We start from the raw sequence: 14,550 nt of genomic DNA on the forward strand, positions 1-14,550 counted from the left end.
GAAATTTAAGTAATAATTTTTAACGCGTATTTATATAATTCTGTTATAATGCATACGATATTTCGTATAAAATATGTACGAAATATTCATCCATTGATGATATAACGATAATATAAAAATATATAAAAATATATATTTTGTTCGTAAATTAGACGAAGATTGAAAAATTTCAAGATTACTGCCATCTCGTGTTTGTATACCGAAATTAGGAAATTATCCTATCCTGTGGCGATTAACGTGAGCGCGCACGTCACGGAAAATTTCCTATTCTATGGCGAATGATGCGAGCATACGTCATCAGTCACATAACTTATTTTGCTATATTGTGATGATAAATGATCAATTTCTCTCTCATTATTTGTTGTGTTTCATTTACATTAGCATTCTGAAAATGATGATAGCTTTAATATTTTTATTTTACGTGTATTCTTCCATAATTGTCTCCTTGTCTATATTTGTTCTTGGCGCATAATAATCATAAACAAAATGAATAGGATGTCGATATATTTCTTTGTTTTCCTTTTGGAACTACAATTGCGTTTTAATTTTTAATTTTAAAAATATCTAAGTCTATACCAATCATTTGGATAAAATCATCTAGTAGTTGATAAAACCACAGCAATATGAATATGCCATATTTATTACTTCTATGCGTTTTGATATTCTCGATTAGACATTTCACTAATTATATGTCAATTCTTTTTACATACTAATTACACCATCAATCATTGGATTAAAAAAAAACTGGCTTTGATTCATCATCAATATGATAATTAAACATTTTCTCGTAATGTTTGCGTTTCTTCTTTAAACTCAATAAAAAGATACGTTCGATAAACTTAATCAAATAATAGAAGCTGTTTCTTAAGCCTATAAATTTTGCAAAGCAAATATAAAAAAGGAAAGAAAATAGTGAGACAAAGACAGAAATGGAATAAAAAATATTGAAATCAGCGCCATCTTCGTAGAATGCCGTAAATGAAACGCATAGTGAAAGTAAGGATAGAAAATAATGGAAAAAGGATAGAAATAGAATAAGAATCGCCTTACGGCGCTCTCTCTTGAATATCAAAAGCATCTCTTCAAAAACAGGATAATGTAACGTAAGAATTGAAGATTAGCGTTATCTCTATTAATACGCTTCTTCAGAAAAAAGTTGTATATTTTTAGATAGAGATGGTGCTAATAGTCAATTCTAATTCTGTGTCTGTCTCTCTTTTATTTTTTTCTGTCGTTCTTTTATGTGTATCATTTGTGGCACTCTGAAGATGACGCTGATTCCAGTATTTTTACTCTATCTCTATCTTTTTCCCATTATTTTCTCTTCTTGTCTAGATATTCCGCAAAATATATATATTCAAGAGACGACTTCGATACTTGATTTATTGTCTCTTTAATTTGGTCTCTTGATCAAAAATCAAGCATTTCATTTTTATATATTTTATGCATATTTATTTCTATGAATTTTTCTATCGTATATATATATATAATTTACATTCTTATACATGTTAGATTTATATATATATTTTATATATGTATGAATTTATTTTCTATGTAAAGAATATATAGATTTTTTTTACTTTTCCAACTTTTAAATGAAGGAAATCGACTTTCTGTATTATCGCTATATATAATAGTATGTAAAGGATATATAAGTATTCTTATAATTTTTTTGCACGATCGGTATTTCAGAACACGAGACTCAAAGTCCTGTTAAACGTTACATTCTATTCTATGCTTTATCTGTGGTCTTACTGTCATCGATCAATTATCAAAACAGAATGAATAAGGTTGATATATATTCGCGATTCATTTACAACGGTAAGTATTATTCTATTATTCTCACACAGTTACAAGTATTCCGATTTACGTTAAATTTTTCAATATATAACAAATATATTTGTCATATTCGCGTTAACTTGTTTAATCGTTGTATTTGTTTCGAGTAACTATATAAATTTTTAGGTTAGTTTTACATGATCTTTGCGTCGTTAAAGTAATTACGTTTTTTACGGTTGAATCATATGTTCGTATTATGTTTGTTTTATGAAAAAGATTTAAAACATTAATTGAAAAAATTATAAAAATAAAAATAAAGATAAAGATGAAAATTTTTATTGCAGATAAGAAAGAGTAGACGCAATGCAAATAGGATTGATAATTGTACAAGTGATCGCAATCGCGATTACGGTGAGATGCAGCGATATTACTTCTGCGGTATTCGGAAACGTATTAGACGGCATGCCAGCCGCTTTCGGTGATTTTAATTCCGATGAATTGACCGATGTGTTCATGTTACGTAAAAATGGTACGACCGTTGAAATTTTTCTGGCCGCTGAACAAGAGCCCCTTTTGCGACCAAGCTTCGACTTAAGTTGCACGTTTCGTCGTACCGTCGTTGGTGTGGTGCCAGGTGATTTTGATGGAGATGTATTTATGGACGTTCTAGTGATCACGTTCGACAAGGAAACGAAATTGTCCCACGTATATATACTATGGGGTGGAAATGGTCGGCTGAATTGCACGAACGAAAATCATCCTCTGCTCAACATGACGGGTCAGCCATTAGCTCTTGATTATAATGGCGATATGATAATAGATTTATTTGGCTTGAACGATGAGAACAAGCGTACATTTTGGGTGTTCAATCAAAGCAGGAAAGCACCGACAGCTATACCGATGAACCCGTCGCAAAATGCACCGATCAGCCAACCTCACTCGAATGCTTATCTCGATTTAAATAACGACTTTTTAGCGGATCTAGTTGTCACTACGAAGAAATATTTTGAAATTTGGCACGGAGTCGAGCAAGGATTTCAATTTCACAAACTGATATCCTTCCCCTATGGCATAACATTGGATAATTTTAACGGCGTGCTTGGACAAACGCTCTATTTGGACGTCGAATTAACGGGCAAAATGTCTTTGCTTCTGCCTCTATGTTTCGACGATGCGTGTACGAATAGCACGATCATGATGTATTCCGACGTACATGGTACATCCGATAAATGGTACAATCTCAAAGTGAATTTCAGAGATGGGGATAACGTGTTGTGGGGTTTCGTGAAGCCTGATGGACAACGATACACCGATACCATCACTCTTCGTGGCGGCGATTTCAACATGGACGGTTATCCGGATTTGTTAGCCACATTAAAATCGACCAATGGAAAACAAAAACGTTCTTATCTATTGGAGAACGTCGCGTGCGATTCATGCGTTGGATTCGCTCGAAAATTCGAAGTTAAGTGGCAAGCGTTGAATCCGTTCCACAATGAAACCGCTATGGCGGTGTTTTATGATTTTTATCAAGACGGTATTTTAGACGTGATCCTGGTTGAGTTGGAGAAAAGTAGCAACACTTACCGTACGGCTGCGTTTAAAAATAGTTTAGATTACGATGCTAACTTTGTCAAAGTGATGGTGTTGACAGGACGCAACAACAGCATGTATCCGATTTCTCCTGGTTCGCTCGGCAAGAAAAAGAGAACGTACGGAACGAATCTTCCTGGTCCATCGATAGCCTATCGAACCACCACTCAAGACGGCAGTCCGCGGAACGCGATTGCTGCTCAATTGCCGCAGAGCGCGCATTTCTCTCTCAATTTACCTTACACGACTTTTGGTCTGGGTAGAACGCCCAATTTCGTCGACGCTCTCACCATCGGGGTAAATCATCTTTTCGAGCAATTCGTACAAATTTTTTTATACGATTCATACAAGATTATTTGCTTTACAGGTCGGTGGAAAATCACGAGAATGGCCGCAAATTATTCCCAATTCTCAAATGGTGGTAATTCCAAACCCGATAGCGGAACCTTGGCGATGGAAAGCCCAATTATTCGTGACACCCAGTAAATTAATTTTACTTAGCGCTGCCGCGTTGACCGGTACCTGTGGTTTGATATCCTTGATTATCATCGCTCTCTACTGGAAAGAGCGAAGGGAGGACAAGATCGAGAAACTTCAGGAAGCACACAGGTTCCACTTCGATGCGATGTAAAGGTCCGATGTAAAAATCCGTTGAATATCTTTAAGAAAATTGTATTTAATGTAATAATTTAATAATGTAATAATTCGATAAGTTATTCCGTAATCGATAAATAAATAGATGATTCGTTAAATTAACAAATATACAAACGTCTACGAAGAAACGAGCGAGTGAACAAATAAATGTATACATATGATTGGACGCGATGTATCATATAAATCGATACGATTAATGGTACTCATGTAGGTAGTGTGTGTGTGCGTGTGTGTGTATGTGTGTCGTAATAATGTTTAATTTATTAAAGAAACTTTGGCGGTATTTTGTACAATTAGTTTCTGAAATATATCGCGCACTCTCTCTTCAGTTTCAGATAGAAAATCGTCGTGATTAATAAAATTGACAATTTATTGATTTCTCTTGGACATTTTTATAACACAGGACCCGTTGCTTGATCTTGCATCATAACCGATGCATCGAGTGCGAAATATATACTTACAATAATAATAATATATATATATTTATATATATATATCAACAAACGATCTTTGCCGGCATGATTTTGGTCGTTGCACTACTCGCGACGTACTCGCTGTAGATTGAACCGATTTAAACGAGATTCACTACTGACAACGATCGTTTTTAATGGCAGGGTTTAAGTCGTTGAAATAGGGATGCGCCATTGCTTCGTCCGCCGACAATCTTAACGCTGGATTACATACCAACAACCTCTGAAAAGGTAAAAGACAAGAAACGGTAAAAATTCGAAAAGAGAAAGAAAAAATTTTGATACATGGATATTTTTAAATGTAACAAGTAGGGATTTATATTAATTTGAACATTCCCTTTACCTGCAGTAAATCTCTGCCTCTGGAATTAAGTTTTGGCGTAACTTGGGCCAATCCTTGAGCGGGATGATAAAGTGGAAAAGGTTTGTAATCTGGAAGAGTCGTAAAATCTGGCCACGTTTCTTCGGTCGGTGTACCTAACATCTTAAATATTCTCTTCAATTGATCGTCCACATCCGAACCGGGAAACAAGGGTCTACCGGCGTTCGCTAGTTCTAAATAGTTCAGATTGGCAACCATGTATCATCCGTCGTTATTTCTCTCATTTTTTATGATTAATTACCAGCAAATATACATCCGGCACTCCACATGTCGATGGATGTTGTGTACAATTTCGCTCCAAAAAGAACATCTGGCGGACGGTACCATAGTGTTACAACTTCCGCTGAATAACATTTTACGGGAATTCCAAAAGCTCTCGCTAGTCCAAAATCGGCCAACTTCAACTCGCCATTCTGAACAAAGTGTAAAAAAAAATATAAACGTTGAAAGATGTTCTTTTCAAATCAAACGGAATTGGTAAAAAATCGTACCTTGTTAATAAGTAAATTTTGTGGTTTAAGATCTCTGTGCAATACATTTCTACTGTGACAGAACGCCAATCCTCGTAATAATTGATATCTGAAGGAAAGGAAAATTTGGTGCGTAAAATTGTGCATATTTTAAATGTTATACACACACATATATATATAGATAGATAAAATAAAAAAAGTTATAGCGATACTTTACAAAAAGGATTTGACGACATCCAAATCGATCTCTCCGTTTAAACTGTCAAAATATTTCTTGAGATCCTGATCACAATGTTCAAAAACCAAAGTCAATTTTTTATCACTGTGCAACACATCGTACAATCTTACTACATTTTTGTGTTTCAATTCTTTTAGTAAACAAATCTCTCTGAGTGCGGACGACGGTACACCCTGTACGTAATAGAGGAAAAAAATCGAATTCAATATGAAAGAGACGAAAATCGAACAAATTAGTAAATTTATACTTATAAAACTCACTTCATCGTCTTCGTCTAGTCGAACTCTTTTTAAAGCAACGATTTCGTGGGTCTCGCGATTCTTGGCTTTGAAAACGGTTCCATAAGTACCTGAAACGCAATAAATGCTTGTTTAGTCGTTACGTTATTTAACAGAATCATATCGTTATACTCGAATAGATTTCCAAGAATAATCGATCGTTTTTTTTTTTAATGCTTGCATTTGAACGGATTGAGAATATAAATGATAAAAATAGTTTTTTAATACACCGATCGAGGCCAGAATATTACCACACTGTCTGACATTTTACTCGTCAACGATGTAGACAGAGAAATAATTGATAAAAATACAGAGTTACAAATAATCGGGGAAGAATCGATGCGATTAAACGATTGTTACTTACTCTGTTTCGTTCAAATACAAGAAGAATCGCGATAATGATGCGTCGTCGTTCGGTTGTCAAAAGATACACATATACACAAAAGTACATAGAATTCGGCACACGTTACGAGAATCCGTACGTAAAAACGAGCGGAATAAAGTCGGAGAAAAAACAATGACAAAAATATAACGAATAATTGAGGAAAGATAGACGCTCACCTTCTCCTATTTTCTCGAGTTTCTCATATTTTTGCATATTTTTGGCGATTCGTCGGGCGGAATAATGAAGAGTGGTTAGCGCTGCACTCGAAACAGTCGTGCGCGAACACACCGCTAGAAGTGGCGCCACAAGCGTTTATCAGCGTGACGCTTCACTAGAATTTTTGTGAATCGATCTCCGCGCTGTTTTCAAATCGTTTCGATATATTACGATCGAATAATCGTTCGTTGCGGATACGATTTTTGAACAGTCTTTAACTCGATCGAATAACACAAATGATTTTATCCACGTATACGACAATGTTCACGCCGGTATAAAAAACGAATAAATCAAACAAAATACAACGTAACGACGCGAATGCACGCTAAGTGAACGAAATGTAGCTTAGCGGCGGAGATTATCATCAACAATAAAAAATATACATATATATATATATATATATTTTGAAATATATGTTCATATTGAATATATTATAAGTAGATGCGTAACTTGTGTATTACTGTTATATGTATATCACAATATGAGCTCGTGTCACGGATCAATGTAATAATTCTAACACACGCGAACTCGTATATACGTGTTAAAAAATACAACGTAGCTGTACTTTATTAATATCGTAATATTATAAGGTGTAACGCATATGCGGAATATCCATATTTTTTAGGGTGATTTATATATATATAGGAATATATCGTGAAATTATATCGCAATGCATATCGAAACTAAAACAAATACATTAGCCAAAACATTTATTTGATATTTTTTAAAAAGTACACCATTCGTATGGACATCGTATCGGAAATAAATGGATACAAGGCGAAATTGAACGAAAAAAAAAAAAGAGAAGAGGAAAAGGATTAGAAGCAGATGTGTAGAAATACGCCATTATATAAATAGGTTACATATTACGATTATTTTTTTAACATTGGTTTTAACGATGGTTTTAAAATCGCTTTTTTTTTTCTACTATTCTTTATTGAAGCAGAGTATGACAAAGAAGGATACAGCGAGAATGTGGACAATTCATGCGGAAATGGAAGATCTTTTTCATCCGAATTCGATTTTTTCATACTCTTCGATCAACGATGGATCGGTCGAAATGAAGTTGATCGGGAAATGGTTGAAAGTTAACGAAGGAATTGTATTTTGTTTCGTCGACAAACTTCCGACAGATTCGACAGGAAAAAGATCGCGTCTGCAACGATACTATGGGAGAAAAAAAATGTTTGCGTCGTTCAATGACTGATCGGAACGTAATGTTCTTTTGTCCGGATGAAAAAATTTTTTAAACGGTAAAAGAAAAAAAGAAAAAGAAATAGAAAAAGAAAAAAAAAAACAGAAGAAAAGGATGCAACTCGCGGAGCAATTACTCGGCAGCGCGATTCCAATGCTGACCAACCTGGTGATACTGTTGTACATTTGTCAACGCGTAAGCGTGATTAATCAACAAAATCTACGAGTCAAAAAAAAAAAAAAAAGAAAAAACCCTAATAAAAAATTTACAGTTTTTAGCGGCTACGATGTTGCGACGCAGGATCATCGCTGAGATGAGAGAATTTTCCACGATCGTAACGTATACTCGATGGTGATCCGATCGATCGATCGATCGCACCCCAATTCCCCTCCCCTCCCCCCTAGCTTTCCGTGTGTCGACAGGTCCGTCGGGCGCGCGACAACCTCCGCTACATCGGCGAACGAGTGACCAAGGGAATGGACGAGGTAGACGCATACACGCCTCGACGCGTTCCCCATAATAAATAAGTTCGATCGTTTTTCTTTCCCAGATCAAGGAGGATATCGGGAAGGAACTTCGAGTCACCGATCGGTTGACGACGCAGAGTTCAAAATTGGAGATGGTGTTACGACGATTCGCGAGCCTCGAGGAGAACGTGATCGAGGTATACGGTTAGATGTCGAGGATCGGTGACTTCCTCTCACTCGGTCGATATGAACAACAGATGGTGCGAATGGACCGGAACCGAGAGAGCGTGAGGATCGAGACACCGATGGACGTGAGCACAGAGATCGAGAGGATCGTCGCCGCGGCCGAGAGAAGAAGCATCGAGAACCGGGAGGATTCGATGATATCGGAGGTGGACAGGAGAGAGGGAGCACGGAACCCTGTGTCCAAATTTTCCGCGTGCGGGCCTCGTGAAAATATAGGGAGGAAAACGATGTCGGAAGGCAGAGCTCGAATAGTCACGACGCCGGAGGTTCGCCTTCTCGGCGAACCGCAGCCAAAAAAATAAATTGTCCGTTTTCAAGCGAGCAAGCGTCGTCGGAATCTTGATTATTATTATTATTATTATTATTATTATTATCCGTGGGGAGGGAAAAGGATAATAGTCGAAAAGAGAAAAGAAACAATAATAATAATAATAATAATAATAATACGGGAGATAAAAATCCCTTCAGCCAAATCGTCTAATCACCGGGCCACCGTTCGTTCTGTGACCCGTGGCCAAGTAGTTGGTCAATCTTTTCACGAATCCGCTCCAACCGACGCGATCTATCTCGTCCAAGTTTCGCTTGAAGAAATTGTCGAAAGCCGTCCGGTCGATCTCGTCTATGTTCCGCTTCTCGAAACGTTCGAGCGTTTCCCGCTCGGACGGCCGATAGCCGATCGAGTCGCTGCCAAGAAAAAACGAAGAGTAAGCACTAGGAAGAAAATAACAGGAGCAGATATTTACCTGACTGGAGATAGCTCGTCCACGAGCTCGCTCACGCCCGATCCAGAGGAGTACTCGCGCTGATTTCCCCGGGCTCTCGCATCTTGAACGAGACGAAGGAGAAACGCGCGTTAATAATATAACATTATATGTACATAAAGCGCGTGAAAAAAAGGAAAGAAAGGGATAGAGGGAAAAGAGGACTCGAACGTTCGATGCATCGCAACTTTTCGTGCGACTTTTACTTTATTTTCACTGTATTTTCGCGTGTTACAGAGAATCGCGAAAATCTATCTATATCTATTCTACAACGTTGATCGGATATCTACGTTGATCGAAATAATCTTCTCTCTAACGGACGGTTTCGACCGGTCGATGTTCCACTCCTCGCACCAAATTTCCTCCACCGATTTGGTCCAAGTTTCTGTCGAGCCGAAGATTGTCGCTCGGGGACAACGGTCGATTCACGTCACGGACCAAATTACCTCCGCCGATGCTGTCCAAGTTTCGTTCACCACGACTATCCGCTTCCCGTAGCAAATTCCCGCCCCCGATCTGATCGAGATTCCTACGCGACCAACGGCCGTCGTAGGACAAGCCCTCACGCTCGGCCGAGAGAGAACCCGTGCCACGCAACAGGTTGCCGGCACCGATCTGATCCAAGTGGCGCGAGAGTCGCTCGTCCTCTCCGTCGCGAGCATCGTAATTACTTTTTCCAACGTCGCTTCTTGAGAGTAATCGTGCGACGTTGCCGCCTCCTCTTAGCCGGGACAAGTAACGGTCCGATTGCCCCACTTTTTCCCGTGGCAATCCTGAAAATTCGTCGATCGTCGTTTCGATCCCGTGAGTATCAATCAAAAATTCGTCGAAATTCGTTCATCACCATCACCGACACCATCCCTTCTTCGAGCAAGCGTGTCCCTCCGTTCTTCAACCCGTAAGCGAATCGTTATTGTTTTGTTCGGACGAGAGAGACAGAAGCGTATACGAAACACAAGCGACAAGTCTGTTGCAGATAGAATGGATAGAATGCGAAGAAGAGAAGCGAACGAGTCGTTAATGGTAACTTACCATGGTCGTCGAGAAAAGCAGCGAGCAATTGCGGATTAACGGCTCCGTAAAACTCTCTGCGCAGGAGGTTAGTTTCAGCCTGGAATCAAACGTGTCCTGCGATTAAGTCGAGATCGTGCCACGATTGACAACACGCGACTCGTCCGTGTTTCGATCGATAAAAAATTCTCCCTCCCACGCACGAAAAATGTCGATTCGACCGTTGAAAATGTTTCCAATTTTACGATTGCGAACATAAGGATTTTTCGTTTTCGTTCGCGTCACTTTGCAATTTCAAACAATTTCCAATACGATCGAAAGTCGTTTAATCAAGGTGGAAAGAAAAAACGGTGGTATTACCTGAACGGTGGATATCCAAACGTTTGCCGTGATCGAGAGAGCCAGGATCGAGAGAGCGAAAACACTGTGGCACGACATCATTGATTGGATAGCGAGTCGCGCAGCTTTTACCAAAAAACGTGAAATGAAGCGAGCGTTTGAGCGTACGAGGTGTACCTACTACTCAAATCGTGTGCCTTGTACCGGTCCACCTCGTGGTTGTTCGAAATATATATAGAGAGGGTAAGCGGTCGAGAGGGTACGGATCGAGGGGTGCGAAACGGGCTTGGAGGACGCACGCGCCGCGACGCGACAAACCGCGACAAGTCGCGACGCCGAAATCCATTATCCCTTACGCGTGGTATCACCTCGTGCCTCCGATCATATCATCACGGGCCATCGCGCGCATCTCGCTTCGATGGCATTGCCAATTCCATTTCCAACCGATTCCGTATTTAGGCAAAGTTATCGATCAAAAGTTTCGCCTCCCTTCGAATACCATTACGATTGTTCGCGCCACATCTATCTTTCCCATTCCATTCCATTTTCGATCCGTTTTTGATCACGACGTTTCACGACGAGGGACAAAAAACCCTGGGAACGCGATCGATCGATCTCGCTCCTCCGTATTTGGAGCAGAAAACGATTCCCGCCACGCGTGAATGCCACAAGTATACACACACACACACACACACACGCAAATTATCGACGTCCCATTAACGTTTTACGAGTGAGGAAAACGAGCTTAAGGGCGCCGGTTTCGAATCAACCGAAAGCGTGTTCATAATCCTCCTCTCTGCCGTTCTTTTTCCGATCCAAGAATCGCTTTCATATTTTGGCGGGATAAACGAATATCTCAGTAATGTAACGAAATGGAACATGCGACAGGCGTCGAAAATATCGAGTAACGATTAATGAATTTATGATTTACGAAGATACGATTTGTCGAAATTTTTTTTTTAGTAATAACATTTTTTTTCCTCTCTGGATGTGGCACGAGAGAGTAAGTATGATTTTCGAATCGATTCTTTTGCAAAAATAACGTAAATGAATACGAAAAAAAAGATAACGAGAAAGAAGAAAAAATTCTACTGCATAATTTTCAATTTTAGATATGCCGATAAATGCGAAAGAAGATAAGACACGAACGTGCATTATCCACTCAATGCAATGTGTACCGTTTAAATCATCCTGTTTACCTTTATACTCATGTTCCTTTGCCATACCTTTAACCATTCGCGTTAACACGGTTGAGTCGAGAGCACTTTGCTTTCTATATCGACTCGACTCGTCTCTGTTCGCGATAGCGCGATTGACAGCTACTCGACACCTTTTGCTCGCTAATGAATACCATTCTCTTATCTTTTTCCACCCTCTTTTCAATATCATCGAATATCCTCGCTTCAATCGCCCCGACATTCGATTTATCTTCAATTGAAAAAAAGTTGCGGTTATTGGAAAATGAATTAAATTATATCTTTCTTTGCAGAGATCTCTCTTCGACGATGTAAAATTTTCGTTGAAAAATTACAAAGAAACGACTCGCGTTATTCTCAGAATATCAATTGAAAAGTCACTTATTGTTATCGAAACGAATCGCCGATTCGAGTAATATATAAGGCGGGAAAATATATATTTGTTTGTTCCATCCGAGTGGAAAATCACTGATCGACCTTTGTATAGAGTGGATGGGTCAGGACTAATTTTAGATCGTGTCTCGATCGTTGCAACAGATACAATCGAGTACTTGGTAGAACAAACCTGCCCGTACATCGCTTACGAGTCCCTGTTAATTAATCGAATTATCGAGAACGTTCGGTAATGCTAATAGCTGATAACGAAACGTTCAACATGGTTCCTGCTTGCATGGACAACATTTATCCTGTTCGTGCGATTTGCGCATGAAGCCGAGTAACGCGCAAAACGCTCGTATCTTGAAAACCAAGTACATACTAATATATATATATATATTCGATACAATAACGATAAATTCAATCGCTCTTTTTCTTTCTATCGTTTTTTAAAATTTTATAAATAAATATAATGTTTTTCTTCATGTTTTTTGACTCATGCGTTTTTTATCGTCAATTTCGATTCAAGAAAAACCACAAAGGCGTGCTTAATGTTTCCTTCAGTCCGCGAGATGGCAATAGTCGCATCGCAACTACAGGCCACCTTCGATCGATATTCTACCGCGTCATCTGTGTGAAAATGAAAACGAAAACTGTTCTACTCCTCTTCGTATGTTATTTTTTCGCCCGAAGCGCCGCAAACGACGAATTTCTTGACGACGATTACGAAGGTGATAATTCGAATGTCGGGCGCGCCGATTTTATATACACGATTGTCTAAATTTTAACGCTTTTGTTGCAACGATCCGTGTTTACGAGATACTCGTTCGCTTTTCCTAACCTTTAACGTGTCACAAAATTACATTTAATCCTCCATTTTTTCGATTATTTTCGCGAAAAATAACGGTTTGATAATAATCCGTAATTTAAACGTTACAGAAGATCCACGAAATTTTGATTTAGATCAAGTAGATTCGTTTCGGGAATATGTATTCGGTCGTGATGGAGAGAGTCGTCGAAACATCATTAACGATGAATTGGAAGACTGGCCTGGCCGATGGATGCCTGACAGACCAAACGACCCTACTCCACCACCCAAAATATTTCCAAAGATTAGTGAGACAAGTGTGCAATCCCTTCATGGAATACCAATGGGATATTCGTCGCAAAATTGCGACGATGCAAAGGTACGTACGTCCATATGTCATTTATTTCATCACTGATTCTCGTTCATCGATCATCTTTATCTCGTATTATCATTTTTTAGAGTAATTTAACTATGGATTGGGACGGTAATCCAATTGTTCATACCTGTTACGACAAAAGAATCGTTCCGAATAGAAGTACGAAAGCGATCATGTATTGTGTACTTATGCCCAAGTATTATGTTGTAAGTATATGTACACATATGTATGTATGGTTATTTCGAAAATGCGTTGCGTATCAATTCGAATGTTTACAGGCTATGCACAAATGTATGTACGAGAAAATAGAATACGACGAAGTTGTTCCCGTATAGTAAGCGCGATCTTTGTCTGATTTCATTAATTTCGAAAAATCTATAAATCTTAATAAGCGTGCATCATTTTTAGCGGAACACACAGACCTTTGTGGCCTGTCTACGGCGAGTACAAATTTTTACCGAAGCAGAGGTGGCTTCATAGTTTAGAGGTAATTGGCACGTTCGAAAAATAATTATTCTGTTCCACTTTTCTAACATATTCCTTTCAGCATGGAGCGATCGTTGCGTTGTATCATCCATGCGCCAATCCGATGCAAGTAAGGCGTTTAAAAAGCTTGCTCGCAGGTTGTCTACGACGACACGTGATCAGTCCGTATAACCTCTTGGATGAAAGCCATGTAAGCATTCGCAGATCGTGATTGAAATTAAAATTCGATTAAACGTAAAATTGATGTTTCAGCCGTTAGTTTTGATCTCTTGGGGATGTCGATTGAGCATGTCATACGTAAATCCCGAGCTAGTCATTGAATTTATTCGTGAGCATGCTCGTCGAGGACCGGAAGAAATCTCGAAAGATGGTGATTTCGTCGAAGGTCTGTTGCATCGAGCTGAAATCGTGTCCGATATTGACGATACGATATTGTGTCCCAACGCCCATACATTTTAAAGCTTCTACATCGTGCGCATTGGTCTATATCGTCCCTTTTGCTTCCATTATAATACGATACGTACATGTACATACCAATCTTTTATTATTTATTTATTAAGTGCGTTTCTTCCCTTGTTCGTCTTCCTCTTATTTTTCTCCATCCAACAGCTCTCTCCTTTTCATTTTTTGTTCGTTTTAACGTGACTTGTGTTAGAGGAGAATTAATAAAAAAAAAAAAAAAAAAAAATCGGAAAGTAACATTGAATCTTTCTCCTTTCTTTTTCCGTTCAACGAATCCTTTTTTTTTTTTTTTTTCTTTATTTCATTCATCGATGTTACCATCGAATAACGCGTTGAACAACAAGGAGATAAAGGAAACGAATA

The 14,550-nt window shown here is 38.6% G+C and overlaps 4 protein-coding genes across 7 annotated transcripts; 2 read left to right on the forward strand and 2 right to left on the reverse strand.

Annotated features, from left to right (window-relative positions):
* Positions 1 to 1,668: 1,668 nt before the first annotated feature.
* Positions 1,669 to 4,402, forward strand: LOC107995519 (T-cell immunomodulatory protein). The gene is made up of 3 exons (XM_017053088.2): positions 1,669 to 1,821; positions 2,124 to 3,669; positions 3,740 to 4,402. Exons 2-3 carry the CDS (start codon positions 2,143 to 2,145, stop codon positions 4,001 to 4,003), a joined length of 1,791 nt encoding a protein of 596 aa, XP_016908577.1. The 5' UTR covers positions 1,669 to 1,821; positions 2,124 to 2,142; the 3' UTR covers positions 4,004 to 4,402.
* Positions 4,378 to 6,834, reverse strand: LOC107995526 (cyclin-dependent kinase 5). Its single transcript, XM_017053101.3, has 7 exons — positions 6,426 to 6,834; positions 5,847 to 5,935; positions 5,566 to 5,759; positions 5,370 to 5,457; positions 5,120 to 5,291; positions 4,840 to 5,051; positions 4,378 to 4,719 (listed from the first exon to the last, which is right to left on the reverse strand). The coding sequence occupies exons 1-7, from the start codon at positions 6,460 to 6,462 to the stop codon at positions 4,612 to 4,614; spliced, it is 900 nt and encodes a 299-aa protein (XP_016908590.1). The 5' UTR covers positions 6,463 to 6,834; the 3' UTR covers positions 4,378 to 4,611.
* A 324-nt stretch (positions 6,835 to 7,158) lies between these two features.
* Positions 7,159 to 12,382, reverse strand: LOC107995533 (orcokinin peptides-like). Of its 3 annotated transcripts, XR_009832093.1 has the most exons (5): positions 10,506 to 12,382; positions 10,167 to 10,245; positions 9,425 to 9,907; positions 9,117 to 9,198; positions 9,024 to 9,057 (listed from the first exon to the last, which is right to left on the reverse strand). XR_009832093.1 is itself a non-coding variant. In XM_017053119.3 (4 exons), the coding sequence occupies exons 1-4, from the start codon at positions 10,584 to 10,586 to the stop codon at positions 8,838 to 8,840; spliced, it is 462 nt and encodes a 153-aa protein (XP_016908608.1). In that variant the 5' UTR covers positions 10,587 to 12,382; the 3' UTR covers positions 7,159 to 8,837. The 3 variants fall into 3 exon arrangements, 2 of the variants coding, with proteins under 2 accessions (XP_016908608.1, XP_016908602.1); XM_017053119.3 differs by lacking the exon at positions 9,425 to 9,907 and having other exon boundaries at positions 7,159 to 9,057; XM_017053113.3 differs by lacking the exons at positions 9,024 to 9,057; positions 9,117 to 9,198 and having other exon boundaries at positions 9,307 to 9,907.
* LOC107994196 (uncharacterized) lies at positions 12,375 to 14,413 on the forward strand. 2 transcript variants are annotated; one of them, XM_017050988.3, is made up of 7 exons: positions 12,375 to 12,786; positions 12,995 to 13,242; positions 13,323 to 13,445; positions 13,518 to 13,573; positions 13,648 to 13,726; positions 13,787 to 13,915; positions 13,978 to 14,413. In XM_017050988.3, the coding sequence occupies exons 1-7, from the start codon at positions 12,528 to 12,530 to the stop codon at positions 14,182 to 14,184; spliced, it is 1,101 nt and encodes a 366-aa protein (XP_016906477.2). In that variant the 5' UTR covers positions 12,375 to 12,527; the 3' UTR covers positions 14,185 to 14,413. The 2 variants fall into 2 exon arrangements, with proteins under 2 accessions (XP_016906477.2, XP_028521017.1); XM_028665216.2 differs by having other exon boundaries at positions 12,620 to 12,786; positions 13,019 to 13,242.
* The last annotated feature ends 137 nt before the right edge of the window (positions 14,414 to 14,550 follow it).

Source organism: Apis cerana, linkage group LG11, assembly GCF_029169275.1.
Source record: "Apis cerana isolate GH-2021 linkage group LG11, AcerK_1.0, whole genome shotgun sequence".
Lineage (NCBI taxonomy): Eukaryota > Metazoa > Arthropoda > Insecta > Hymenoptera > Apidae > Apis > Apis cerana.

Excerpts from the sequence above, each read along its gene's own strand:
- LOC107995519 (XM_017053088.2), top strand. The coding sequence starts at position 2,143 with ATGCAAATAGGATTGATAATTGTACAAGTGATCGCAATCGCGATTACG. Across the intron at positions 3,670-3,739 it reads TCGACGCTCTCACCATCGGG|GTCGGTGGAAAATCACGAGA; the intron begins GTAAATCATCTT and ends TTTGCTTTACAG.
- LOC107995526 (XM_017053101.3), bottom strand. The coding sequence starts at position 6,462 with ATGCAAAAATATGAGAAACTCGAGAAAATAGGAGAAG. Across the intron at positions 5,936-6,425 it reads ACTCGAGAAAATAGGAGAAG|GTACTTATGGAACCGTTTTC; the intron begins GTGAGCGTCTAT and ends ATTGCGTTTCAG. Across the intron at positions 5,760-5,846 it reads GACTAGACGAAGACGATGAA|GGTGTACCGTCGTCCGCACT; the intron begins GTGAGTTTTATA and ends TATTACGTACAG.
- LOC107995533 (XM_017053113.3), bottom strand. The coding sequence starts at position 10,586 with ATGATGTCGTGCCACAGTGTTTTCGCTCTCTCGATCCTGGCTCTCTCG. Across the intron at positions 10,246-10,505 it reads TTTGGATATCCACCGTTCAG|GCTGAAACTAACCTCCTGCG; the intron begins GTAATACCACCG and ends GTTTGATTCCAG. Across the intron at positions 9,908-10,166 it reads TGCTTTTCTCGACGACCATG|GATTGCCACGGGAAAAAGTG; the intron begins GTAAGTTACCAT and ends ACGAATTTTCAG.
- LOC107994196 (XM_017050988.3), top strand. The coding sequence starts at position 12,528 with ATGTTTTTCTTCATGTTTTTTGACTCATGCGTTTTTTATCGTCAATTT. Across the intron at positions 13,243-13,322 it reads AAAATTGCGACGATGCAAAG|AGTAATTTAACTATGGATTG; the intron begins GTACGTACGTCC and ends ATCATTTTTTAG. Across the intron at positions 13,446-13,517 it reads TTATGCCCAAGTATTATGTT|GCTATGCACAAATGTATGTA; the intron begins GTAAGTATATGT and ends GAATGTTTACAG.